Source organism: Bombyx mandarina, chromosome 21 (genome assembly GCF_030267445.1).
Source record: "Bombyx mandarina strain Sakado chromosome 21, ASM3026744v2".
In the NCBI taxonomy this organism is placed as follows: Eukaryota; Metazoa; Arthropoda; class Insecta; order Lepidoptera; family Bombycidae; genus Bombyx; species Bombyx mandarina.
The window spans coordinates 11,235,957-11,262,179 of NC_143227.1; the positions used below are offsets into that span (position 1 = coordinate 11,235,957).

Consider the following 26,223-nt stretch of genomic DNA (forward strand, 5'->3'; position numbering starts at 1 on the left):
TTACGTTAATAACAGGTGTGATATATCTACTTAATTCTACTTCATAAAATAGTAACACGTAATACCATTACAAATCAAATAATAATATTTGTTTATTTGAATCAATGATTTTATTATCATTATCAATTCATGTCTTAATATCGTAAACATCTTACTAAATATTATTATCTTCTGTCTGTGGTGTAATAGATTCTTCATAATTCACAATCACACAAATTATCGCATGGCATTATTTAATTTTTCGTTTTATGTTTGAGCGATCGTCGCGTTCTAAGCAAAGTGGCTTCTTTGATTAATTTAAGTTAAGGGTGAGCTGTTGGCGTTACCGAAAAATACAGTTTTGTTACAGTAGCTTAGTCCTAAATAACTTCATATTAAAAAAAGGGATACGAGACGCGTTGTTGATTTTATTCGATTTTTCAGTACGGTAGTTTTCGATACCGCTAAAATAGATTGTCTATGCTCTAAGGTTTAAGCGTGTAGTGCCTAGTGCCTACCTTACCTAGTTCATTGGATTGATAAGTTACAGATTAATCAATCTGTCAAAGAACTGTTGTCTTTGTAGATGGCTGTTGAATTTCGTTATTAGAAATCTTTAAATTTTTAATTTTTTCGTAGTTTTTTAAATTTGCTGTGTAATCAAAATGGTTTGACTTGCCATTATCGAATTTAATTAGAGTATTACTTGTGTATTGACTGTCTTTTAAGTTGTAAACAAATCCAAAATGTCCGTTCCTACGACTGGACCGAGTAAATTGAAAAAGAAGCATATTCGTGTGAAACATCAAAAAGTGAAATTGTTTCGTGCGAATGAACCGTTACTGTCCGTTTTTATGTGGGGCGTTAATCACACGGTAGTATTTATTTTTCATTTCATTAATTAAATCGGTTGCTAATACGATTTCATTTTTGGTGCATGTTCGCATTATGTCATTTCTCCAAATACAGGTTTGTTGTGGTTTCGCACTGTTTACTTCCACTACCTACTTCCATTCAATTTAAATTCCTGATTTCGTTGCCGAATTCGCCTTTTTAGTATGTATATTTGGCAGAGTTTCAATAATCGCAATATGCCCCATTGCCATTGATTTAAAATAGAATAAACAGTATTTTTTAGATTTAATAGATAAAAGTACTAAAATACGGTTGTTTCCGTTAGTCAATAGCTTTTTAAATATCATTACAATTCAAATTATTTACATCACTTAAAATACTTTTTGTGTCAACGGAAACTACCCAGTTAACTCAGAAATAAAAAAGAAAAAACCTAGATGCATGAACTGAATTTATGCTTCCACTTCGTTTTCGGTCTCCGGACATTTGAACATGTGTTATTGTTAATCACAGAGAGATCGTGATATTTTCTTATCTATCTGTCGGGGTGGGCACTTTGATTATCTGGTCTGTAAAGACAAAAACGACTATAAGCAACTTCACTTTTAAAAAATCTAATAGAGCTCCCCAGATTGTTCAAGCTGCTCTAGAGGCTTTTCTACAATAGGAGATGTTCTTTTCTTATATCTTCCTGAGACTATACTTCCACTTTTTCTCTTTCATCACTTTTAATGACTATTCCTATAATCACAAGTGTATTAGAAGAGATTTCTTAATGAAATACGCACTGTCTATGTACTTAAATTTTAATGATTTTTTTTTTCATTTTTCTCTGCACCTACTTGTCTTAAGTTTTTGTCAAGGCTTAAACTACCACTGCTCTGTTGACGACTTCCGAAATTATATAAGCCAACTTGACTTTTTCTTCCTAATTACTGTAAAACTAAACATTTCTTGAAGTGTTGAACCCACAAATCTCAAAACACGCAGGGGCTTTTGCAGTGACAAAGGTGTCATTCGTTAGTACATAACTTGACTAGACATTTGTATATGTTTATATAGTTTAATAAATGTATAGTACAGATAAAATATATGTTTTTGTTAAGTAAATATTTTTTCATATAATTAAAATGTATTTGGTCATTATTTTAATCATATTTAATATTGTACACTTTTCCTCTCATACATATTCCATTTTACTATATACTGGGGCTATTCTGGAAGAGCACTTATGATTTTTTAAAATTTAGTTTTACTTTTTTTTAAATTAGTTAAAAATAATATTATTTTTAATATTTTTTTTACAACAATGTATAATAAACAGTAAGAAAGATTTAGAACAATATTATTAGTTTTAATAATTAAAATTCATTAATATATTATGTACATTAAAAAAAACAAATTATCAATATAAAATTAATCTATTAGGTGAATCATACTTGATTTGTTCAATAAATTTGTTACAGATTAATGAACTGAGTCATGTTTCAATACCAGTTATGCTACTGCCTGATGATTTTAGGGCTTATTCCAAGCTCAAAGTCGACAACCACCTGTTCAACAAGTAAGATTATTGTAAAGTCATAGAAAATTGTTAATTTACGAACAATACAAAGCGATACCGTAGTCCTGACACAAGTGTATGCACTTTATTCATAGATAAATGCCATGTCCCATCTGGCTTTAGGTCTATCTTTGCTCTGGTTTTTCCCGAATGTTTCTACAGTGATTCACTAGCCGTTGAAAGGAAAAAAAATCATCAATCCCTTTGTCTTCGTTATTTAAGACAATGAAAATTATTATGTTACCTTTTATGGAAATGTTAATCTAATCTAATCTAGTTTTAATGTCAATAAAGTGATGAAACCTTTTAAACTATGTATTGTGTCGAATTTGAATAAACAAAGTACTTCTAAATAAAGATACAAAATTCAAATATAGATTAAACATGTCAATGTCAGTTTAAATTTTATTTTTATTAGTTTTAGATTGGTGGTGTTGCTGGGCCACCAGGGGTTAAATTGTTAATGTAAATTTTGTTGTTTCAGAGAGAACATGCCATCTCATTTCAAGGTCAAGGAGTACTGCCCACTCGTATTCAGGAATCTGAGGGACAGATTCGCCATCGACGATTTGGACTACAAAGAATCCCTGACAAGGTAAGGAGACAAAATGATTCGGCACGCGTGTTTACACAGCTAATCGAAATGTCTTTATTATCATTTATGTATGAATTATTTATTTATATTTATTTTTGGTCCCGTATTATTGGCTCTGGCGTCCATCCCGGTCCCGTCCTTAGGTTTAGTCATCCAGATAACTACCTCCGCTCGAAGGCTCGGAAGAGAGCGATATCTTCGCTGCGGCGGTCCGCGACCGCGCCGACCGGCGTCGCTGACCTCCACCAGGACAGCATATTCCACGACGCAAGCGCCTTCGTCAAACGCGGTCTGACGATCAAACGACTGAGGTCAGCGGAGTTTAGTGTACGATTTTTTTTTCTTTTTTCTGTTTTTGTTTTCAGTTATTTATTTTTTTTCGTTGACGTAACAGTATTTAGTTATGTTTCCGTACTGACACAGCCTCACCGATACACTGGTTCAAGGACCGTCGGCATTATTCCAGTTTAACAACAGCTTGTTTTTTTTTTTGAATTTTCTTGTCACGTGTTCAATTCATTCAATTTGTTGTTGGGTGCCAGCGGTAACGTAACGAATGGCGCCTGTTAATTGTCCGGGCGGTGTCTCTCGATCCCTAATTACGTGACCCTGATCTTTACTTACAAGCTCCCACGACTTACGTTGTTTGCCACAAATAAAATGTACTACAGCATGTCAAAAAAAAAAAATCGTCGCACGGCACATAGCTACGATCCGAACAGAATGTTCCAGAAAGTCACTACCGTACATACATACCTAACGTATTTTTGTGTTTTTTTTATTTGTAAATTTACATTATTTTGTTATTTATTTTAAACACTAACAGAAGCACCACAGTTAAATTAACACGAGAACATTTCGCACGTAGGTAAGTGAGTATTGATGCGCATTAAGCACGATTTATGAACTCTCTGTTTTGAACTCCGTGCTAAAGTAAGTATAAAGAGAGATGTAAATCAATAATTTGCATATGATTCGTATTATTATTGTAAAAGATGGAGACTTCCATATATAATATGTATGTATTAACACCTCAAGATTGATGATAAATTTATCATTATATTATCACCAGTATCTTTAAAGTACCCTTTGTAAGTACTACTTCAAAGCTACAACTAATGTTGTAACGACTTATGGAATGTGTTTTGTATTTTTATTCCCTACCTAAGCTGATGGTCTTGAGAGGCCATTTCAGCGTAGCCTTGACTAGTAGTTGAGCTCACGGGGCTCAAACCTGACGTTGTTGGTAACACTAACCCTAGCAAGAGCTTCACAGAATCTACCACCGGATCGGAAACGCGACTCACTGAGAAGATCTGGCGAGAAACTCAGTGGGCTGTGTCTTAATTTACTCGCCGAACCCTTCGTCGCAAGCGACGGTTTCGACGAGAACGATGACCGGTGTTTGGAGTACCTAAAAGAACCTGTTTTGTAAGAAACATCATCATTCTCCTATCCTTCTCCCAGTCATCTGGGGTCGGCGCAAATACCTACCATTTCTTCGCTCACTCCCCTCTTACACATATCGTCTTTCACGCAATCCATCCATTTTTTCTTCGGCTACCGTTTCCTCTATATAACCTAGGCCCAACGTCAACAAAAGCATTCCCAAGGAGGGATGATGTCAGGCAGGCGGCCGGCCATAAATATTTTGCCAAAACATAGAGCAACATTTTGTAAGAAACATGTTTGTGTTTAATTTTTAAAAAGTTGAAAAATTTATGCTAAATAGCGTTGAATGATAAACGCGTCCTTTTGTCGTACATTTTGTATCTTGTAAAATAACGTGATGTGTTAATAGTGTTGCCAGATGAAAACGGTCGTCTGAAAGAGATCTCTTTATTGTACAAATCGTCAGTATTCATAATTTTTTCTTGTGCAATAAAGTATGCTCTCTTTCTCTTTAAAACGAGATTTACTGTTATGCATGTAACATAAACAGAATTTGATACAGAGTACACTGATTTTACTCGCATAAAAAAAGACAACTTATACCTTAGGGTATAAGTTGTCTTTTAACTTATACCTTAGGGTATAAGTTGTCTTTTAAGGAATGATTCGCTACAAGATTTACCGCTGATCTGTTTCATCAAGTCTGGAAGTCGTTTGCCAACATCGACAGCCTGAATAACTTTCGCGTCTGAATTGTTCTTATAAACCAGTCGTGGGCAACCTTACTAGCCAGCTAACTAAGTTTCTCGCTGGATTTTCTCACTGGGTCGCGATTCCGACCCAGTGATAGATTCTGCGAAGCACTGCTCTTGCTAGGGCTAGTGTTAGCAAATTCTCTCAGGCTGACCCTGCGAGATCACCTACCCGTCTGGGCGTTGCTGGAATAACCTCTTAGGCTACCATTGAATAGGCAGGGAAAAGAAAACAGATTGGATTGCGTATCAAAACGCTATACGATCCCTACTTACTGTTTACCAGAATGGAAAACTACTTACTGTTTACTGGTGGTAGGACCTTTTGTGAGTCCGCACGGGTAGGTACCACCGGCCTGCCTATTTCTGCCGTGAAGCAGTAATGCGTTTCGGCTTGAAGGGCGGGGCAGCTGTTGTAACTATACTTGAGACCTTAGAACTTATCTCAAGGTGGGTGGCGCATTTACGTTGTAGATGTCTATGGGCTCCAGTAATAATCTGGTCGCGATGAATAAAGAAAGCACGCCCGCCTTTTGCTGCCTCCTACAACTCTTATAACCGCTCAGCTGACTTCACACATTACGCGCCTCATTTATATGTCAAACGTCATTATTGGTGTGCTCACCTGTGTCTGCAATGTGCACAAACATTTAGGAATAAGATCGGCTAGCTCAGCCGCACACGAGCACGCCGTGACAATTGGAAACTGAGTTGAAATGGTCGCCGCGGACGAAATCGGCAGTACAAAAGCAAATTTACATATACATATACATAACGCATTAAAGTTTTATGTGTACGAGTTATTTGGCGTGTGAAGATTTTCGAATTGTGGTTTTTCGTAATATAACTATTATTATTTACATCAATATATCTATATATTTAAATAGTTTATATAAGAGGAAAGGTTGTTCAAGTAAAAATCTGTGTATGACATGTCGAAAGTACGTAGCGTATTCACCATCTTGCTTTGTTAATACCAATTTAATTTCATGTAGAATAAATGTTTGATTAAAACATGATTATGTTTGCTCATCAAACGATCTTTATCTTTGTAATTAATTACAAATGAATACTTTCAGATTGCTGTTTTGTAAATATCGCGGAAATTATATTTTTGTATGTCGGTTAAGCGAATGATTGTTGTTTGCAGGTCGCAGCCGATTCCCGACGATTCGTCCGGTAAGTCTGGTGCGAAGTTCTACCAGAGCTACGATCGCCTGTTCATCCTGAAGACCCTGACTTCTGAAGAGGTGGAGAGGATGCATTCGTTTCTGAAGCACTATCATCCAGTAAGCTGTATTTTTTTTTATCGGAGTCTCGTTTCGTCAATTTCGTCCCCGTCAATTTGTAAGTCCACTGAGTGTCTTGATTGACGTCCGGTCTTTTTTTCGCAAAGCGTCAAACTTTTTCAAATTTTTCCGGGAAAAGTGCAAATCGTTTGGAGACTTTATTCCCGATTATTTTAAAAGATTTTGTCAGAGAATCTTTTGAAAGTTACGTCTGCAAACCATTTGCAGTTTTCTTACAAGAACCAATCAGTTCCGTGAAGTTTGTCGCCAATCTATCAGTGCGGTAAATAGACGTGTGCTCACAGCCTTAATAGTTTGAACTCAGCTTAAGAACGTTGAGTACAAATGTACGTGTGTAACACTTGGGTCATGATGCGACACATAAAAGTTTGTGTTAATCAAAATCGCCTACGTTTTTGAACAGTGCTAGATTTAGAATTTAGACGAATCCCCATGCGTTGGACTGATCAGGTGAAAGGCCTTACTGAAACCCCACTTAACGAGTGTGTGCGCCGGGCCTCGGTTCGCAAACTGTGGAAAACATGTGTCAAGGCTTTAATGAGCCAAGAATTCCACATGACCACGACTGCTCTGCCAAGAGCATCCGATTATGATGATGATGAGATTTAGAATTTATCAGTTTGTACATATTTTGATTGTCATTTTATATCTAATCTTTAATTCGACAACAATACAACTTGGTTTTCGAGGTCAGCACCGGATATTACAAATACGAAAAGAATGTTGGATGAGTTATTCAAAAGTCATTCGTTAATGCCGTAATTTGCAGAAGTTTTAGCGGGCTGCCAAGAGTGCGAAGTAAAATGATCTCTAAATATAGGAGATGTAATGCGATTTTAGTAAAAAAACCTAAAATCATGACCTAAAGTTATGAAATTGAGTCCTTGCACGTAGTAAGCATGCTTATGCATAGTCAGATAATTTTAATAATAAACAATAAATTTGATGAATAAATTAACAAAATAAAACAATTCACATAACTTCGCTCCTCATGCTCCCGCCAAAAGTCCTTTCCAATCTGCAGTTATATGTGCAGTAGCACCAGTATGTCGTGATTTTTTTAAGAGATTTTATGACCTGGTAACTGAGACCTTTAAGTCATGTCTTATTTTAATTTATATTCATATTTTTATGAAAAATGATAAAAATATTATAGAGTGAAATGAAATGAAGATGATTAATTTGAGACATTAATCAACTGGGATGAAATTAAATGAAATGAAATGAGATAATGATGGGATGAAATATAATCTCAGTAAAATGGTGGTCATTTACTAAGATTTTTTCAGTGGACTTTTTGGAGGATCCCGAGAAGTTACGTCCAGCGGCTTTGTTTCATTTTCCCACATATGTGCATTTTCACAGATATTAAACAGTTAATAAACCACCATTATTACACATTTAAACCCGAAGAAACACTAAATAGACAAAATGAAACAAATCACACTTCATTCCTCGCGTTCCCTCCAAAAAGTCCTATGTCGTGATGAACAAAATGAAGCACAGATAATATTGAACGAATGAATGAATGAACGAGTCACGTGAACGTTTTTGTTTTGGCAACAGTACATCGTGGAGAGGCACGGCAAGACCCTGCTCCCGCAGTACTTGGGCATGTACCGACTGACCGTCGACGGAATAGAGCATTACCTGGTCGCTACCAGGAACGTGTTCTCCAACCATCTCAATATACACAGGTAACCTGTATTTTTTTTTATTGGTTTTCAAAACCCATCACAATCATTACAACAACACATTACATATTAACTAAGTCATACTTAAATCTATACTAATATATAAATCTACAGTGGTTTTTACGGATGCTCCGTTATAACTACTGAACCATGCATCCGAATGACTTGAAACTTGGTATACATGTAGAAAATACATGTACTTAACGGATAGGCTTGGTTAGACGGATAGACAGGCTAATATTATATGAGTGTTGGACTCCCTTCACCAGTTGCGAGGGCGTTAATGATGAGAATCTTTGTGGGGGTGAAAAATAATAATGTTAATTTTAAATGCAAAGCGAAGGGGACGGGTACAGCTGATAGTATCTAAATCTGATCTGGATTGCAACCTAAATGATATGTCTACTCAGAAAACCCATATCAGTGTACATAGCGAGCGAGCATCCAAACTAGTTATAGAAAATAAAATTACAAATAAATTTACAAGTTCCAGAGCAATACCAAAAAAAAAAAAACTACAGGCCGTTGCGAAATAGTGATGGCTTAAAATGAATCCGCTCGGTTATTTGTTACCATCTCTGCCTATCGCCGCGGCGAAGGATGGGGCAGCCGATGACCTATAAACTTGAGACACGGAACTCGAAGTTTCAAGGGGGATATCGGTATTTGTTATTGTCCATCGGCTCCGGTAACCACGTAACAGCAGGTGGGTCCTGAGCTCGTTATCAGGTCCATACGCTTAAGATTGTACTTTTCTTTCCTAAGCTGATAGCCCTGAGAGGCTATGTCAGCGTAACGTGTGGGTGAGCTCTCGGGGTTCAAACCAAGAGGCGCTGCTAACACTGGTCCTAGCAAGACCAGTGCTTCGCAGAATCTACCACCGGATCGGAAACGCGATCCACTTTTTTATTGCTTAGATGGTTGGACGAGCCCACAGCCCACCTGGTGTTAAGTGGTTACTGGAGCCCATAGACATTTGAGAAGATCCGGCGAGAATCTCAGTGGACAATAATGTACGCGGCTTTAGTAACACTAAAAACGTACTCCGTTACAGAAAGTACGATTTGAAGGGATCGACGGTGGATCGCGAGGCCTCCGAGAAGGAACTGGAGAAGGAGCTGCCCACGCTCAAGGACAATGACTTCCTGAAGCAGGGCGTCCGCATCGACATCGGCGAGGCCGCCAAGGAGAAGCTTCTCGAGACTCTGACTGCTGACGTCGAGGTACAGCAAGTGCTCCAATTAACTTCGAAGTCGTTGTGGCCTAAAAGATAAGACGTCCGGTGCATTCGTGTTGAGCGATGCAGCGGTGTTTGAATCCCGCAAGCGGGTACCAATTTTTCTACTGAAATACGTAACTCAATAAATTTTCATGATTGACTTCCACGATGAAGGAATAACATCGTGTAATAAAAATCAAACCCGTAAAATTATAATTTGCGTAATTACTGGTAGTGGGACCTCTTGTGAGTCCGCGCGGGTAGGTACCACCGCCCCGCCTATTTCTGCCGTGAAGCAGTAATGCGTTTCGGTCTGAAGGGTGGGGCAGCCGTTGTAACTATACTGAGGTCTTAGAATTTATATCTCAAGGTGGGTGGCGCGTTTACGTTGTAGATGTCTATGGGCTCCAGTACCACTCAACACCAGATGATCTGTGAGCTCGTCCACCCATTTAAGCCATAAAAAAAAGTATTCCAACTAACTACATACCTTGGATGTCGACAACCAGAATATCTGGTACAGAAACTATGATGCAGTTTAATAGCACCTGACTAGAAAACTTATCGAGACATTTAAAAAAAAAAAAAAATTGTCATTGTAGACAGACGAACATAAGGCCCACCGCACGGTGAGTGGTTACCGTCGCCCATGGACATCAGCAATGTGAGGGCCAGAGCCAAGCCGCGGCGTACGGGAAATTTCGGACATAAAATTTTTTTTTTTTTTTTGCCCTTTTAGGCAGACGAGTATACGGCCCACCTGATGGTGAGTGGTTACCGTCGCCCATGGACTTCAGCAATGCCAGGGGCAGAGCCAAGCCGCTGCCTACCGCTTAATACTCTCCACAAGCCTCCTTTGAAGAAGGACATGTCATAGCGCTCGGGAAACACCGTGGAGGGGAGCTCATTCCATAGCCGGATGGTACGTGGCAAAAAAGACCTCTGGAAACGCACTGTGGATGACCGCAGTGGCTCCAGGTAGTATGGATGAACTCTACTCTGGTGGCGGGCGGTGCGATGGTAAAAACGAGATGCCGGTATCATCTCGAACAATTCCTCAGAGCACTCCCCATGGAACATACGGTACAAAATACAGAGGGAACCGAAGTCCCTCCGCAGACCCAGAGGTTCCAAACGATCCGTGAGACCGGGATTATCGACAATCCGAACGGCCCTCCTCTGTATGGAGTCAAATGGAAGAAGCTGGTGTTTGGGAGCCCCGGCCCAGAGATGGGAGCAGTACTCCACGCGAGGCCGGACTTGTGCTTTATAAAGCAAAAGCCTTTGTCCAGGCGTGAAGTACCGCTTCGCTCTGTTGAGGACTCCCAGCATTTTGGACGCCAACTTGGCTTTGCCTTCCAAATGACTCCGAAACTGGACATTGCTCGAAATGTCGACCCCAAGTATCCCAATACTCTCGGAAGGTTGCAGGGATACTCCTTGGAATTGCGGCGCCATGACAAAGGGGTCCTTCTTCGCAGTGAACGTGCAAACTTGTGTCTTTAACGGGTTGAATTGAACCAAGTTCATTTCACCCCATTTGGAGACTCGCCCCAGAGAGTTCTCCACTTCAGACACAAGTTTTGATCGTCTCTCTTGCACCACGCTCCGAGAGAGACTCTGATGGTCGATATATCGCGCATCCCCCGTGCTGTCATCCGCATAGCAATGCATGCCATCAATAGACAGCATGTCATTGATATACAGGATGAAAAGCGTGGGGGAGAGCACCGAACCTTGTGGAACGCCAGCGTTAATGGTCATGGTATCAGAACAGTCACCGTCTACAACGACCGTGATGCTCCGCCCATCCAAAAAGCTAGCGATCCACTTGCAGAGACCCTCGGGGATTCCGTAAGATGGTAGCTTCGACAGAAGTGCCCTATGCCAGACCCTGTCGAAGGCCTTCGCGATATCAAGGCGCACAGCAAGAGCCTCGCCCTTGCTCTCCAAGGCTTCAGCCCACCTGTGAGTAAGGTATACAAGAAGATCGCCAGCTGAGCGACCGTGACGGAAACTGTACTGTCGGTCACTGATCAGCTGGCGATCCTCCAGAAACTTCAGGAGTTGTATATTAATTATTCGCTCCATCACCTTGGAAAGCAAGGAAGTTATCGCGATAGGCCTATAGCTCGATGGGTCCGACCGGTCACCCTTCTTGGGGATAGGGTGGACGTGGGCAGTCTTCCATGAAGACGGAACCCTGTTAGTGCAATAAGAGAGGCGATACAAACGCGTTAGCGCAGGCGTCAGCTCAAGGGCGCACGTTTTCAGAACCACTGCAGGGATGCCGTCTGGCCCGCTCGACTTATGGACGTCCAGGAGTCGGAGTTCCCGCCTGACTGCACACTGTGTAAAGCAGATCTCCGGCAGGGAACTATCACACCGGAGGATGTTCGGTGGTGTGGCACCCCCGTCGTCCACAGTCGAGTTCGAGGCGAAGAGTTTGACCAGAAGGTCAGCCTTCTCTTTCGCACTATGGGCCAGACTGTCATCGGACTTGCGTAGTGGTGGGAGACTAGACCTGCAAAAGTTACCTTCTGCAGCTTTGGCGAGCGACCAAAAAGCACGGCTCCCAGAGGGATAGCTCTTCAGTCGCTCGTCAATTCTAGCAACGTGCTCCGATTTCGCCCTGGCAATAACCTTGTAGGACCTGGAAGCGGCGTTATATTTCCGCCTTTCCTCTGAGATGTTAGGATCCCGACGTCTCCTAGCATCATCAAAATCTAAGGGAAAAATAAAATTAAATTTTACATATCGTCACTGTCAAACCAAAATCTGCTACGTGCAAAAACTCTATTTTGAATTAACGAGTAAAAATATTTTCGTATCGAATTTTATGAAAGTAAATTTTTAATAACTATATCAAATGAAAGCTAGAAAATATTAAAGCTTATTAAATATTAAGACACATAACAGTTTTTTTTTATACGGTAGATAGGGCTGTGAACTATACAAAAAGGTCAAAAAGTAAAAATCTCAAAAAGTGCACATTTTTGCACATTTTTGCACATAGCAGATTTTGGTTTGACAACGGTTATATATATGTTTTACTTAATTGTGATAGTCTTAATAAATTTATTGATTGAAGGGTCCGTTAAAATATTGATAATAACGTATAATAAATAAATAATGCATATAATGAACGCATATAATTATCGATATTACGTACTGACCTATCTCTATCTAGAATCTGTTAGTCAAGTGAGATTCTCGGAGTGCGATAGTGATAAGAGTGTAAATGATAGGGATAGTAAACAATCGCTTGCCAATTATGAGAAGGACTTTTATTGAGGAGGTATTTATAGGCGACTGATAAAAGACCACTTGTTATATTAACTATACTGAGAACTCATGTCTCAAGGTGGGTGGCGGCATTTACGTTGTAAATGTCTATGGGCTCCAGTAACCTCTTCAAAACCAGGTGGGCTGTGACCTCGTCCACCCATCTAAGTAATAAAAAAGTATTAAATACACAGAATACAAGGAGTATATCTATATTATGTTAATACGTGAAGCAAAAACTAAGTATCCCTTTTTTACAAAAATTGGGCGGACGGAGGAGTATCAAATTTCCCACACTTATAAAGAATATAGAAAAGGAGTGCAGAATGTTAATTTTTTTTTTAAATTATGCATAATAAATACATTAAATCAATAAATAAAAACATTACACACACTACTATGTATTTGACACACCCACGCATACATATTGTTTGATTAATGTCATACTTTTCTTATTGCTTATACCTTATAGTCTGTGGTCAGATTGAAAATAGATTAAATATGACTTTTTGACGGGAACGCGAGGAGTGAAGTTGTGTGATTTGTTTTATTTTGTCTATTTAGTGTTTCTTCGGGTTTAAATGTGTAATAATGGTGGTTTATTAACTGTTTAATATCTGTGAAAGTGCACGAATGTGGGAAAATGAAATAAAGCCGCTGGACGTAACTTCTCGGGATCCTCCAAAAAGTCCACTGAAAAAATCTTAGTAAATGACCACCATTTTACTGAGATTATATTTCATCCCATATCATCTCATTTCATTTCATTTAATTTCATCCCAGTTGATTAATATCTCAAATTAATCATCTTCATATCATTTCACTCCATTATATCATTTTTCATAAAAATATGAATATAAATTAAAATAAGACATGACTTAAAGGTATCAGTTACCAGGTCATAAAATCCCTTAAAAAAATTTGATTAAATACTGTTTCGTCTTTATTAATATTTTTCTAAAGTGTGTCTTGGTGAAATCTGTGATTATAGAAATCTATTACAGTGGTCGGCAACCTTTTCAGTCGCAAGAGCCAAAAATTACAATTTGCAAAATGTCAAAGCTTTTCTTTTTGTGGCTCTTTAGCCACAAAAAAAATTCTTACCAACAATAGTACTTTTGCATAATTTTTTTTTTTGATAAAAAACCAATATAATTATTCATAAGCGTCTCATCCTTTAGGCCACGACGACTTCAAAATAATAGTATATTAATTATTCATAATAATGATTGCGTTCAGTTCCTGACGAAGCTGCACCTGATGGACTACTCGCTGCTGCTGGGCGTGCACGAGTGCGGGCGCGGGGAGGCGGAGGCGGAGGCGGCGCGCACCCGCCCGCCCGACGCCGACACCGACCGCGACACCGACTCCGACTCCGACACCGACAACCGGCACGCCGACGGGTACGTGTTGACACGCCGACACGCCGACAACTAGCCGCTCCACATTAACACTAATCATTTAGCACACTGAGTTTCTCGCCGGATCTTCTCCGTGGGTCGCGTGTCCGATCTGGTGGTAGATTCTGCGAAGAACGGCTCTTGCTAGGGTCAGTGTTAGCAACATTTCGGTTTGAGCCCCGTGAGCTCACCTACTAGCTAAGGCGACGCTGACATAACCTCTCAAGGCTATCAGACTAGGTAGGAAAAAAAAAATCGTACCAACACTTACTGGTACCTATTTTTACCACAGTGGGCAGATAACGGTATACGACAAGTTTTACTCAAAATAAACAAAACAAAATAGTATGATAACTGTATATTAATTGGCAAGAAGAAGTCAAATGTACATATAAATATACTCTTTGCTTACTGTCAATTGGGAAATTTTTGTTATTGTTTGTCTGTGGTCGAATTGAAAATAGATTAATATTGTTTGTCTTTATTATTATTGATCTATAGTGCAGTTTTGACGAATACTGTGGATTATGTTATCGAATTATATTAGTGTTTGGCAATCGAAGCAATATAATTTATATTAATTATAGTCGAGAATTTCGTCTACTGCGGGGCCACTAGTATAGTTCTAATGCGAGAAGACGCAGTTGTGTTTTGTGGAATAGTAAAGTGTACATTGTTTTAGATGGGGCTACAACACTCCACCGGACAGTCCTCGTGGTTTCGGCCGCCAGACCTCGCTGCGGTACGAGGGCATCATCCCCGAGCTGGACATCTACGCCATCCCCAGCCAGGAAGGTACGCTCAGGCGACAATTTACTGAACCATTCGGTTAGTCGTCGTCGTGGCCTAAATGATAAGACGTCCGGTGAATTCGTATCGAGCGATGCATCGGTGTTAGAATCCCGCAGGCGGGTACCAATTTTTCTAATGAAATACGTACTTGACAAATGTTCACGATTGACTTCCACGGTGAAGGAATAACATCGTGTAATAAAAATCAAACCCGCAAAATTATAATTTGCGTAATTACTGGTGGTAGGACCTCTTGTGAGTCCGCGCGGCCCTGCCTATTTCTGCCGTGAAGCAGTAATGCGTTTTGATTTGAAGGGTGGGGCAGCCGTTGTAACTATACTTGAGACCTTAGAACTTATATCTCAAGGTTGGTGGGGCATTTACGTTGTGGATGTCTATGGGCTCCAGTAACCACTTAACACCAGGTGGGCTGTGAGCTCGTCCAACCATTTAAGCAATAAAAAAAATCCCATATAACCTAGCGCCGATAAAATAAGTTTTGTGATACGATTAATAAAAATTCTCTTTGTACGTATAATACTAAAATAAAGGTTTTTTGTTTGTTGAATCTGAATCAAAATTCCGCCGTCAAAATTCGAGCTGTTAGCTCGATCACGTATTCAAGCAAGAGACACGATCTAATACCTTTTAATTATTTAATATTTTTTGTTGTCTTTATAGGTGCTCCTAAAAAGGAGATATATTTTGTAGCTCTCATCGACGTTCTCACACACTACGGCGTCAAAAAGCAGGTAAATTTAAAAAGTCATTTTTGTTAGTTTCAATAGAAGTATTAAGCATTAGACATAAAAATATTGTTGTTTATATAAACATGATCATTTCTTTCCAATACATTGGCAACTTCTTCCAACGGACGGCTATTGTGCATATCTTATATTGAGAATGTAAGCAGGCCTGGATAGGTAAAACAGGTCTGCGCATTTCTGCCGCGAAACAGTCACGCGTTTCGCTTGGATGGATTGAACAGTTGTTACATAACGCAATACAACACTTCAATCTCGCATTTCGATGATAGAATAATTTCAACTACAGTAAAAATTTCTTGTTCGCGCTTCCTTCATTCGCGGATTAAAAATACAACTCAATTTCTATGTTCGAGGCTAAAGATTTCTTAATTCGCGGATCCAATCGATACATCGGTACATACGCATTGATAATAAGAATTTCAATTTGTTTGTATGCAACTAAAAGTCATCGTCAAATGGACATGGAGAACATTCTGAGCAAGTCGAGTGGCTTCGATGTCTGTTTCCGCTATCTGACAATAGATGGCGTAATATTTCTCGAGCATTCTCGAGGTTACTAGTTCCCTTGATATTCGTTTCTGCTATTCGACGATAGATGGCGTTACTCTTACCGGCGTAACAATATGTATGTAAATTACAATTTTATATTTACAGTATCTGTTTTTGGGGTATATTTACGGAATGTATATGTAGCGTGCAACGTTCGATCGCGCTCGGGCGTCATCGGACGCGATCGGGGTTCCCGAACGCGCAGGTGTCCGGTGACGTCATGCAAAGAGATTCGTGCGCGTCGATTTAAGTTGATTGTAAAAACGTAATTTTAGTTTTTATTTTGTACCTTCTAGTGCCCAGCTTGCTTACTTTACTTTTGGTTTATACTTTAATATTGTACACAATATAGTTGTTGTTGAAATGGTGTGTTTGACTTTTATACGTTCGGAGTAAAGTATCCCGCGAATACGAACAGCAAATAACAAACCACATATACCTCGCGAATAAAGTGCTTTTACTGTGGTCCACGAAGAACTGACATTCCCACTCCGTAGTAGGCGCGCAAACACCTCCGCCGTTAGCCCCATCACTCTCTTTGGCCAGCCCATACCGTGGGCCTCGAAGGTCAAATATCTAGGCGTCACCCTCGACAGAGGGATGACATTCCGTCCCCATATAAAAACGGTACGAGACCGCGCCGCGTTTATTCTAGGACGACTCTATCCAATGCTTTGTAGTCGAAGCAAACTGTCCCTCCGCAATAAGGTAACTCTATACAAAACTTGTATACGCCCCGTCATGACGTATGCAAGCGTAGTGTTCGCTCACGCAGCCCGCACCCACTTAAAATCCCTTCAGGTTATTCAATCCCGATTCTGCAGGATAGCCGTTGGAGCGCCTTGGTTCCTTAGGAACATGGATCTCCACGATGACCTGGAGCTCGATTCAGTTAGTAAGTATCTGCAGTCGGCATCGCTGCGCCATTTTGAGAAGGCGGACGACATGAGAACCCTCTCATCGTAGCCGCTGGAAATTACATACCCGACCCAGTAGACCGAATGGTAAACCGTCGACGTCGCCCAAAGCACGTCATTACGGATCCTCTTGATCCATTAACGGTGCTTTTAGGCACCACAAGCACCGGTCACCGTCCTCGTCGAACCCGTCGCTTGCGACGAAGGGCTCGACGAGCGAACTAACCCATAGACACAGCCCACTGAGTTTCTCGCCGGATCTTCTCAGTGGGTCGCGTTTCCGATCCGGTGGTAGATTCTGCGAAGCACTGCTCTTGCTAGGGTCAGTGTTAGCAACTCTCCGGTTAAGCCCCGCGAGCTCACCTACAAACGTTAGGGTGAAGCTGAAATAGCCTCTCAAGGCTATCAGCATAGGTAGGGATAAAAAAAAAAGAACTGACACAGCTTGATTTTTAAGTGCTAACGTCAAAGGACAAACTACTGATGGGTCGTTCTGGTTGCAGGCCGCCAAAGCTGCGAAGACGGTGAAGTACGGGAGCAACGTGGATGGTATCTCCACGTGTGACCCCGAGCAGTACGGGAAGAGATTCATCGAGTTCGTAGCCAAAGCCATCGAGGGCAACTAGCGGCGCCCCTCGGCGGGAACTCAACGAACTATCGCAATCCGCGCGCTGTGACGTGCCGGATCCGTTCTTTCCTTTATTTAGTTTATAAGGTTACAATTTTAAATCGCATAGAGTTAATTTGCGTTTCCCTTTGCTTTTGTTTTTTTTTCGTTAAATTCGTTTTCGTCTATGGTTGTAATGCCTTTGTTATATTTTCCCGCGTTCGGACGTAATGGCGGCGTAACGCAGATCCCTAATCAAAGGCGATGCTTCCTTCAACTCGATTAGTGGTTTGCACGTAGGAGATAGGTCTCGGATTGTCTATGGTCGATTGTTCGTTAATATAATCGAATTTTGATTATTCAATTCGTTGTAATTACTGTTTTTTTTTTGTAATTTCTATAAGTATACCGAATTCTCGTGTACATAACGATAGAATATTGCTTTTTCGTTTTATTTTCGGTTCGAAAGGAAATTCAATTGTTTGAGGTATAATTTAAATTGTTTTTCTTTTCGATTAGTTATAGTTTCATATTGGAGTTTACAGGGTGTCGTATGTACGAAGGAACGTAGAGCCACTTTTAGAAATTCAACGAATTAGCGAAGATATTGAAGGAAGCATTGCGTTTTTTTGTTTTTTTGAAAAAAAGAGATGTCTGTGTGAGAAGAAATCATTCGATCGTTTCAGTTTTTGGATTTAAATGTAGAAATTTAGTCCTAATTCTTAACATGTTGCTACAAATGATCATATAAATTCGATAGTTATCGATATATTAAACTGAGTAATAATGTCGATAGTAACGCAGGACATCTCTATAAATGTTATATTGTCAAAGACAAGTATTCTATGATAAATAATGGTAAGTTAATTTCGATTCGTAATTGAATAAAATAAAAAATGTTAAATGGAAATTGTTCAATGCTGCGGTGTCGGTCAGCTCTGTTTCCGGTTCTCTTAAATCTTCACTCGACTTTGAGGCGATAAATTTAATGTCGCAAAATACTTTGACGCGACATTTTTCAAAGGTTGGTTTATTCCAACGTAGATTTTCGAAAATTATTTCTCTTCAAAGAAAATTCGTCCAAATCTTAAGTTTCTTTCGAGAGAAAGCGTGTTCCTAACTTTTGAATGAAGGATACTCGTTTTTTTGAGGAAAATTTTGGAGGAATTTTCATGTCTATATAAAATAATAATACATTGTCGAGAAAGATAAAAAAAGCTACCTATTAAACTCGTAGTTTTATATTGTGTAAACAAATTTGAAATTCAGAATATTTACGTAAAAAAGTTAAATTTAACTGTAACTTTCAATTGTATGCGAATCGCGACGGTTTTTAATAAATAGTCAGCTTGGTATGACGTTCCGCTGTCGCCTAGCTTGGACATAAGTTGATGTTGATGTATCGATAAAAAAATAGTGTTCGTTTCAACTTATCGATATTAATGCAGATCGATACTTGAACTATGTGCGAGCCTTATTAAATTTATATATTGTTGTATCTTTAACTCTTCTTATTTCGTGGATTAATTAAATTTACGACAAACGAGATATTTTATTGTAAGTCTTGTTGTTGAAATGGTCGAAAAAAAAATGTAACAAATTTCCCTGTTACCTCTTCTTATAATGTAAAGTTGTATAAAAATATGTTTAAAAAAAAAAATATTGCGTGTCAATGATAATATTTATAATATTGCAACTTTTGCCAATAATCCTTAGCATGCTTAGTTTCTGTCTAGAGGGTAGTGTTAAATTAGTAATTGTATTAAAGTAAGTTTTTGTTATTTATTATGATATTGAATAAGACAATCGATGGTCTTGTGATTGAAAACTCTAAAATGTATTCACCTTGATGTTTTTCGAAATTCCGTACGTAAATTTTCTAAATAATAAATAGTTATACTGCTTTTTGTCGCAAATATTTGGCTAGCTCTTTAATTAGCTCTTAAACTGAATGTTTCTCTCGATCGACAAAAATATTAAGTCGATTACCGTAAAATTAGATTTAAAAGTTGTTCTCATATAATCAGTATTTTAATTACGGAACAATTTGGAATCCGAGAATTTGTGATATGATAATTATATTATTAAACTTGAATCATGAAGTCGTCTTGCTAACGAAAAATGTTGTCCTGCTTTGTATACCTAAAAAAATAAATTTTAATACTTCACTTTAATAAAGCCCTCTTTAACTGGCTTATAGAAGACTGAAGTATGAGATCTACCTCAAAAATTAAATACCACGGTATAAACTAATATTCTTGTGGATTTATTTGAAAAAAGGAAAAATAATTAAATATTTTCTTTGCAAATTAAATATTTTTAAAACATTAGTTTAATACTCTATATATATAGTGCAGAGACGTGGACACTCAAAGCCGCAGATAGGCAGAGAATCGACGCTTTTGAGATGTGGTGCTGGCGACGTATGCTACGAATACCATGGACGGCCCGCCGCACCAACATATCTATTCTCAGGCAGTTAAAAATAGAAAAGATTCAACGTCTATCCACAATCTGCCTACAAAGAATTTGGAACGCCTTGTGGTGACCGGTAAAATAGAGGGAAAAAGGCCTAGGGGTAGAGGTCCCAAACGATGGTCGGACCAAATAGCGGAGGAACTGGGGATACCTATCAACGACGCACTCCACCGGGCTGCAAGGAGGGATCGATGGAGACAGTTGGTTGACGAAATCGGACGGAGTCACGATCCTCAGCAGTGAGGAACCGATCGAAGAGAGAGAGAGTTTAATACTCTCCTTAGATTGATTTAAACACAAATAATGTATCACTGATATATTAGTTTAAATAGATTTTAGGGATTTAAAAAAAATGAAATTGTCACGTGTTAGTTAGCAAGACGACGCGGCGATGTTAATAAATAATATATAACATTTTCGAATGATTTCTTATGATCCTGAACAATGTGTTTAGTCATGTCATTGTAATGATCCGATGTCATATGTGTTGCCATTGTTTAGGTTGGTATTTAGGGATGGGCGAAATCTGCAAATCGTATTAATATTTTGCTCCCTCTTATGATCGAGTTTGGTCAATAGAATTATTGAGACTGAACTTTTTCTTGGCCATGAAAAGTATTAAAAACGTCGGACTGATATCACGTATCATACGTATACAGGGTGCCCCAGAAATAATGGATAATCCTGAAACACCACATAGTAGAGATATTGGGTATTAAAAAAAAAAATTCTTAGCTAGTACCCAAATTAAAAATACCAAATTTCATGATTAAAATTTTAGTTCAGATTAACTTTTATAAAAAATTACACTAGCTACTCATACGATTTCCTGCATATTCCTTAGTATAGTCCATGTAGAATATTATAACACCAAAAAGCCTATGGATTTCATTTATTTGTAGCTGTTGTATATTCCAGAAACGCACAACAGTATGGAAAATATCAACTTTTTTTTAAAATACGTAATTTGGGTACTACTTGAGTACTTGATTTTAAAATTTTTGTTTTGTGTTCCCAATAGCTCTACTATGAGGTGTTTCAGGATTATCCATTATTTCTGGGAAACCCTGTATAATTTGAGTTAATCATGAACGCTCCTTGTCAGCAGCAATGTATTAGGTACAAAAATATTGGCCGTTTTTTTCCAATATATTTTTTTATCACGTTACCATTTTCGATTTAGATAAAACATTTTTAAACTTCGATTTTATGAATGAGCATGCTAAACATATTATAATACGATTTGTAGATTAACCTAATATTAGTTATATTTTGTTAAACGGTGAAGGTTGTATACAAGAATCGTCGTTGTCGGTTAAAAATCCAAATTAACTCCATCCGGGTGTAACTAATTCTTAGCTTTACCGATGTCGCGAATAAGTGAGTGATAAGACATCTTTTTGCTTACCTATATTTCGTGAGGCCGCAATCTAAAGCGAAGTGAGTAGGTTACGGTCCTTCGTTACATGGAATCGATATTTTATTGAATGCAGTGCAGTATATAAAACGTGTAAAATGTAATTTATCGAACGTAATTCTTGTATGTTAATTGTGTCTCAATTGCAAGCACTATCTAGTATTCTCGTATCGTCAACGTTTTTGAAAACTGTTCACTACTGACAATACGTTCATTAATATTCAGAAAGGTATTTTCGATTGGCAACGACGATGTAAAAAAATGATAAAACAGAAAATAGCTTCGCTACGAAATTATTATTTTAAAAAGACGGAATTCAAGCGGTTAATATGTTATCTCTAGTCTAATAGTACTGCTCTTTTAAAGACGAATAATATGTGAATGAAAATATGAAACTTAATTTTTTTTAAATATTCGGTTATAAAGTTTCTGCATTGATATGTTGTTTTTTTTCAGTAAACACCCTATTTTTTGTGCACTTGAGAACTGGTTAAATTTATTCAGATATATCCATATTTGGAAATTAATGACGTCATGTTGCTAAAACTCAGGCCATATATGCCTATATGTATCTAAAGTGACAATTTTATATTTAGTGAATCAAAGTAAACAGTCAATTTTAAGTAATTTTACATTTATTAATTTAGCTTAAGCAATAGGCATACTCCTGAACTTTAGATATCAACCAGTCGATAATATTTTACTGGTGGTAGGACCTCTTGTGGGTCCACGGGTAGGTACCACCGCCCTGCCTATTTCTGCCATGAAGTAGTAATGCGTTTCGGTTTGAAGGGTGGGGCCGTCACAGTAACTATACTGAGACCTTAAAACTCTTATCTCAAGGTGGGTGGCGGCATTTACGTTGTAGATCTCTATGGGCTCCGGTAACTACTTAACACCAGGTGGGCTGTGAGCTAGTCCACACGTCTATGCAATAAAAATAAAAAAATTTTTTTGAGAGAATGAGTTAACAACTGCTAGTACTGAAGCCATAGATTAACACAAAATGAATTTGAAATAATTTTATTAGTAAACCTGGACAAAATACCACATAAATCTTAAAATAAACTAATCCATCCTAGTCTTGACGTGTTTCTCAGTGATCTTGTCTTTCTCAATGATGTAAACAACGGCACCCCAACCGGAGATGGCGTCACGATCCGCCGCATTAACCAGAGCCTTTGGAAGTGAAATTACAAATAAAAATTTCTGAGTACAATAATAAACAGGTTTTAAATAATTATATTTTGCTATACTGCCATGTCAATGGCTATGAGTTTATAGATATCTTTTTGTAACCTTTATTCTTGAGGAGCTTTGAATTTTAACTGCAAACAGCCGACTTGAATGGTCACAGACAAGAACTTGCTAGAAGTTAAGGGTCTTGAAAGAAACCTTAATTAAAAGGTGGAAATGTCACAGTAATTACCTTTAAATCTAAATAAATATGACTGTACTGTTCAGATTACTCATGTTGCAAGGTAGACAGAGGTATTTACACTGATGTCTGTGGGCTCCTCTAATTACATCATCAGGTGCAACAAAAAAGATAGTGGATCATACCTGTGAGATTGTCTCAAAGAGTTCATCTGGCTTCAAGTTGGGCTCCCAGAGAGCTTCACACATACCATACAGCTGTTCAGAACAGGTGCCCGATACCACAAAATCTTCAGGTTCATTTGGGCAACCAATCTGTTGAAGGCATGTTTTGTTTATAATTAAATGTGTTTTGGGTAAATAATACAATTGAAAAGTTCATTTTTAAAATCTTTGTTTAAGAGCCTTTTGGTTTTCTATATTGCTTTTGTTTATAATTATTATTAATTTCTTTAATAAAATCTTTGGTATGCTGGAGGGAATTGCAAGCTTGCAAAGTGATCGAATTTTAAATATTTTCTTTAATATTTTTTATACCCATTGGAGTAAACATGTATTGCATAAAAGTAGTATTTAGCTTATGATCACTAAAAATACAATTGTGATACACAATTTCATAGAGAAAATGAATCAATCCAGAACAGGGGAGATCAATACTTGGACATATTAGTTTCATTAAAAAAAAAAAACTACTTATGAATCTTACCAAGTCCATGTTACAGACATAAGGTTGGTTATCATAGGGATCTAGACCAGCTATGACAGGTTCAATAAAGTAAGGGCCGAAACGTCGTTCATACAATAAGTTTGACAACATCGCTGAGAATGTTTTAGGCCGCATCATTCTGTTTTCTTTTAATTCATACAAGTTCATTCTGAAAAAATAAATTGATTCAAATATGTTTATAAATGCAACAATAAGATTACATAAAATAGGTATGAGATGGCTTGTCAGATTTTGTTCTTTTTAAATTTTATCCTGTTCAAAGACACAAAAACAGGATTTAGTATATACATAGCAATAATAGTTTAAAATATTTTATGTAGGTTTTAGATGCATATTATCAGTTTAAGAACTTGTTACATTTAATTGATAGTCTGTAACTACTTACCTAAATTTCAGTCTCTGAAATACAGTTTGGGTGTCAGTCGCGAGACCGGGAAGGCCTACATACAATGTGGGTCCCATTTGGAATACTTTTGGGAAGTTGGTTGATACTGTTTGAGCTTGTATACCAAACCGCTTGTCCGTAGCGATGGCCACACAGTCTTGGCCCTTCATGGCGACTACCGCACCCCCATTATACGCTAGTATCGACTGTGAAATAAGTACATAAATGTGTACATACAAAAAAACTGAAGGTTTTGGAAAAAACAAATCGGTTTCATAAATTCTGTCTGATTACTTCTGTTTGATAGTTTCAAAGAAGTATTGTTTCATATAACAAACAATTTAGATGCCGCATTTGCTTGTAACAAACGAATGCAAATTTTGCTTGTAATGTTCATGACGTGATCATAGCTCGAATAGAAATAAAGGAAAAAATTATAAACTAATACAAAGTATTTACCATATTAGTGATATAGAAACTTAAGCACTTTTTAACTTGGAATTACTGTAAAGTGATTAACTCAAAATATTGAATGGCCCTATATCATCATACACAGAGGTTACAGAAACCAAGAAATGTCAATTCATTCGATTTGACACGAGTTTGGCAGATATAGAAAATCGTGTTGTCAATTCAAAAGGCAAAAGGAACTTTGTGCCTAATGCCATTACACGTGTATTTTATAGCCAAAGTCATGACTTTTAGGTGATAACTAAAATAAAAGAACACAAGATCACGGGCAATTTAATAAGACTTTAGTGAAGTCTTTAGTCTTAAGTCTTAAGTCTTAAGACTTTAGTCCTCGTTGCTTAAATAATAACTAGCGATGCGATTGTGCCGGTGTTGGAATCCTGCAGACAGGGACCAATTTTTGTATTTCTTATGATAATTAGATTTTTGCAATAAAATTAATTTCTTATAGTAATAAAACCTTTAATAACATCCGTCTAGGGTTAATGGGTATACACGCTGTTAACAGCATAAAGTCTAGGTTAATGATTCTCAACATTTCTCAACCTGTTTTTACGCGGCATAATTTTAAAGATTTCAAAATTTTATGGTACACAAAGAAAAAGTTAAGTTGAATAGATGTTAATTTATCTTTAATACACTGCGCAATAGTATGATAATAGATTTGAATGTAAAATTTGGCGGCACACTAGGAATTTGGAAGCACACAAAAACACTATGGCATGGTGGTTGAGAGCCACTGTTCTAGAAACAATACAACATGAAGAATCCGCGTTCTCATCTGTGTGCTTAGTGCGAGTTTTTTAACGTTCTCGATAGCGTAAAAGCTAGCCCAATTTTGTATGCAGTTGGAACAGCTCCCCTAGCGGCAAACGTAGGCAAACGATCCCATTCCATACAAATAAGAGCTAGCTTTTACGCTATCGAGAACGTTAAAAAACTCGCACTAAGCACACTGATCACTGAAGTCAAGTTATATCGAGCGTGGTTAGTACTTAGATGGGTGACCGCCTGTGAACACTACATTATATTTGTTTTTTTTTTGTAACTATGTAATCCTACAACAATCAGTTTTAAATTATGTCTTCGATCAGCAATAAGTATCTATAAAATTATCGATGTCTTTATTTTTACAAATCTGTTAAATGGGCTTGAGGGAGGGAGATTTAATAATAGCGCATATGCACTCAAAGTACGCAAACTCATTAATGGAAATTGGAATCGGAAAATAATACGACAATATTATAATTATCAACGTATGTACAGTAAGAACGAATTGATAAGATGTACTCTAACGTGTGTTGATTAAGTAAGTGATACATTTAAATAATAATTTATGTAGATATGTAAAATAAGGCTTAAGTTAAATTCTTATTCATAGCGTATGACTTCTTTGTGTTTCTTTGTAATTACCGAGAAACATCTATGTAATTTATTTAACTACATTCCTAAAGTTTTGATAAACACAACGCGCTACACGCAATTATCTTGGTTGTGATAAAAATTAAAAAAGTTCGAATATCAATGTGTTCTGTTATTAAATTTAATTACATTATCCGTATAATTTCGCTACAATTACAAAAGCATATAATTGAAGAAGTGAAAAAAGGAAATGCTTGAATACGTTGGTTGATTTCATTTTCAGTTTGTCTAAAAACAGCTAAGCAGCTTTTTTTTTCCTACCTAAGCTG

General features: G+C 37.8%; 2 protein-coding genes across 5 annotated transcripts; one reads left to right on the top strand and one right to left on the bottom strand.

Annotated features, from left to right (window-relative positions):
* Positions 1-504: 504 nt before the first annotated feature.
* On the top strand, positions 505-22,010 carry PIP4K (phosphatidylinositol 5-phosphate 4-kinase). Of its 4 annotated transcripts, none has more exons than XM_028170063.2 (11): positions 522-854; positions 2,301-2,398; positions 2,883-2,993; positions 3,137-3,304; positions 6,288-6,426; positions 8,014-8,144; positions 9,196-9,364; positions 13,885-14,048; positions 14,755-14,840; positions 15,519-15,589; positions 17,574-22,010. In XM_028170063.2, exons 1-11 carry the CDS (start codon positions 726-728, stop codon positions 17,694-17,696), a joined length of 1,389 nt encoding a protein of 462 aa, XP_028025864.2. In that variant the 5' UTR covers positions 522-725; the 3' UTR covers positions 17,697-22,010. The 4 variants fall into 4 exon arrangements, with proteins under 4 accessions (XP_028025866.2, XP_028025864.2, XP_028025863.2 ...); XM_028170062.2 differs by having other exon boundaries at positions 523-854; positions 14,728-14,840; XM_028170065.2 differs by lacking the exon at positions 3,137-3,304 and having other exon boundaries at positions 505-854; positions 14,728-14,840.
* Positions 22,011-22,579: 569 nt separating this feature from the next.
* On the bottom strand, positions 22,580-24,676 carry Prosbeta3 (proteasome subunit beta type-3). Its single transcript, XM_028170122.2, has 5 exons — positions 24,521-24,676; positions 24,062-24,267; positions 23,656-23,824; positions 23,136-23,264; positions 22,580-22,751 (listed from the first exon to the last, which is right to left on the bottom strand). Exons 1-5 carry the CDS (start codon positions 24,521-24,523, stop codon positions 22,641-22,643), a joined length of 618 nt encoding a protein of 205 aa, XP_028025923.1. The 5' UTR covers positions 24,524-24,676; the 3' UTR covers positions 22,580-22,640.
* Between the last annotated feature and the right edge of the window lie 1,547 nt (positions 24,677-26,223).

Bases quoted from the DNA above. Each gene is read 5' to 3' on its own strand.
- PIP4K (XM_028170062.2), top strand. From the start codon at position 726: ATGTCCGTTCCTACGACTGGACCGAGTAAATTGAAAAAGAAGCATATT. The intron at 2,399-2,882 runs GTAAGATTATTG...TTGTTGTTTCAG, and splicing joins GACAACCACCTGTTCAACAA to AGAGAACATGCCATCTCATT. The intron at 9,365-13,884 runs GTACAGCAAGTG...GATTGCGTTCAG, and splicing joins CTCTGACTGCTGACGTCGAG to TTCCTGACGAAGCTGCACCT.
- Prosbeta3 (XM_028170122.2), bottom strand. The intron at 23,265-23,655 runs GTAAGATTCATA...TGCCTTCAACAG, and splicing joins ATGTCTGTAACATGGACTTG to ATTGGTTGCCCAAATGAACC. The intron at 22,752-23,135 runs GTATGATCCACT...TCACTTCCAAAG, and splicing joins TCTTTGAGACAATCTCACAG to GCTCTGGTTAATGCGGCGGA.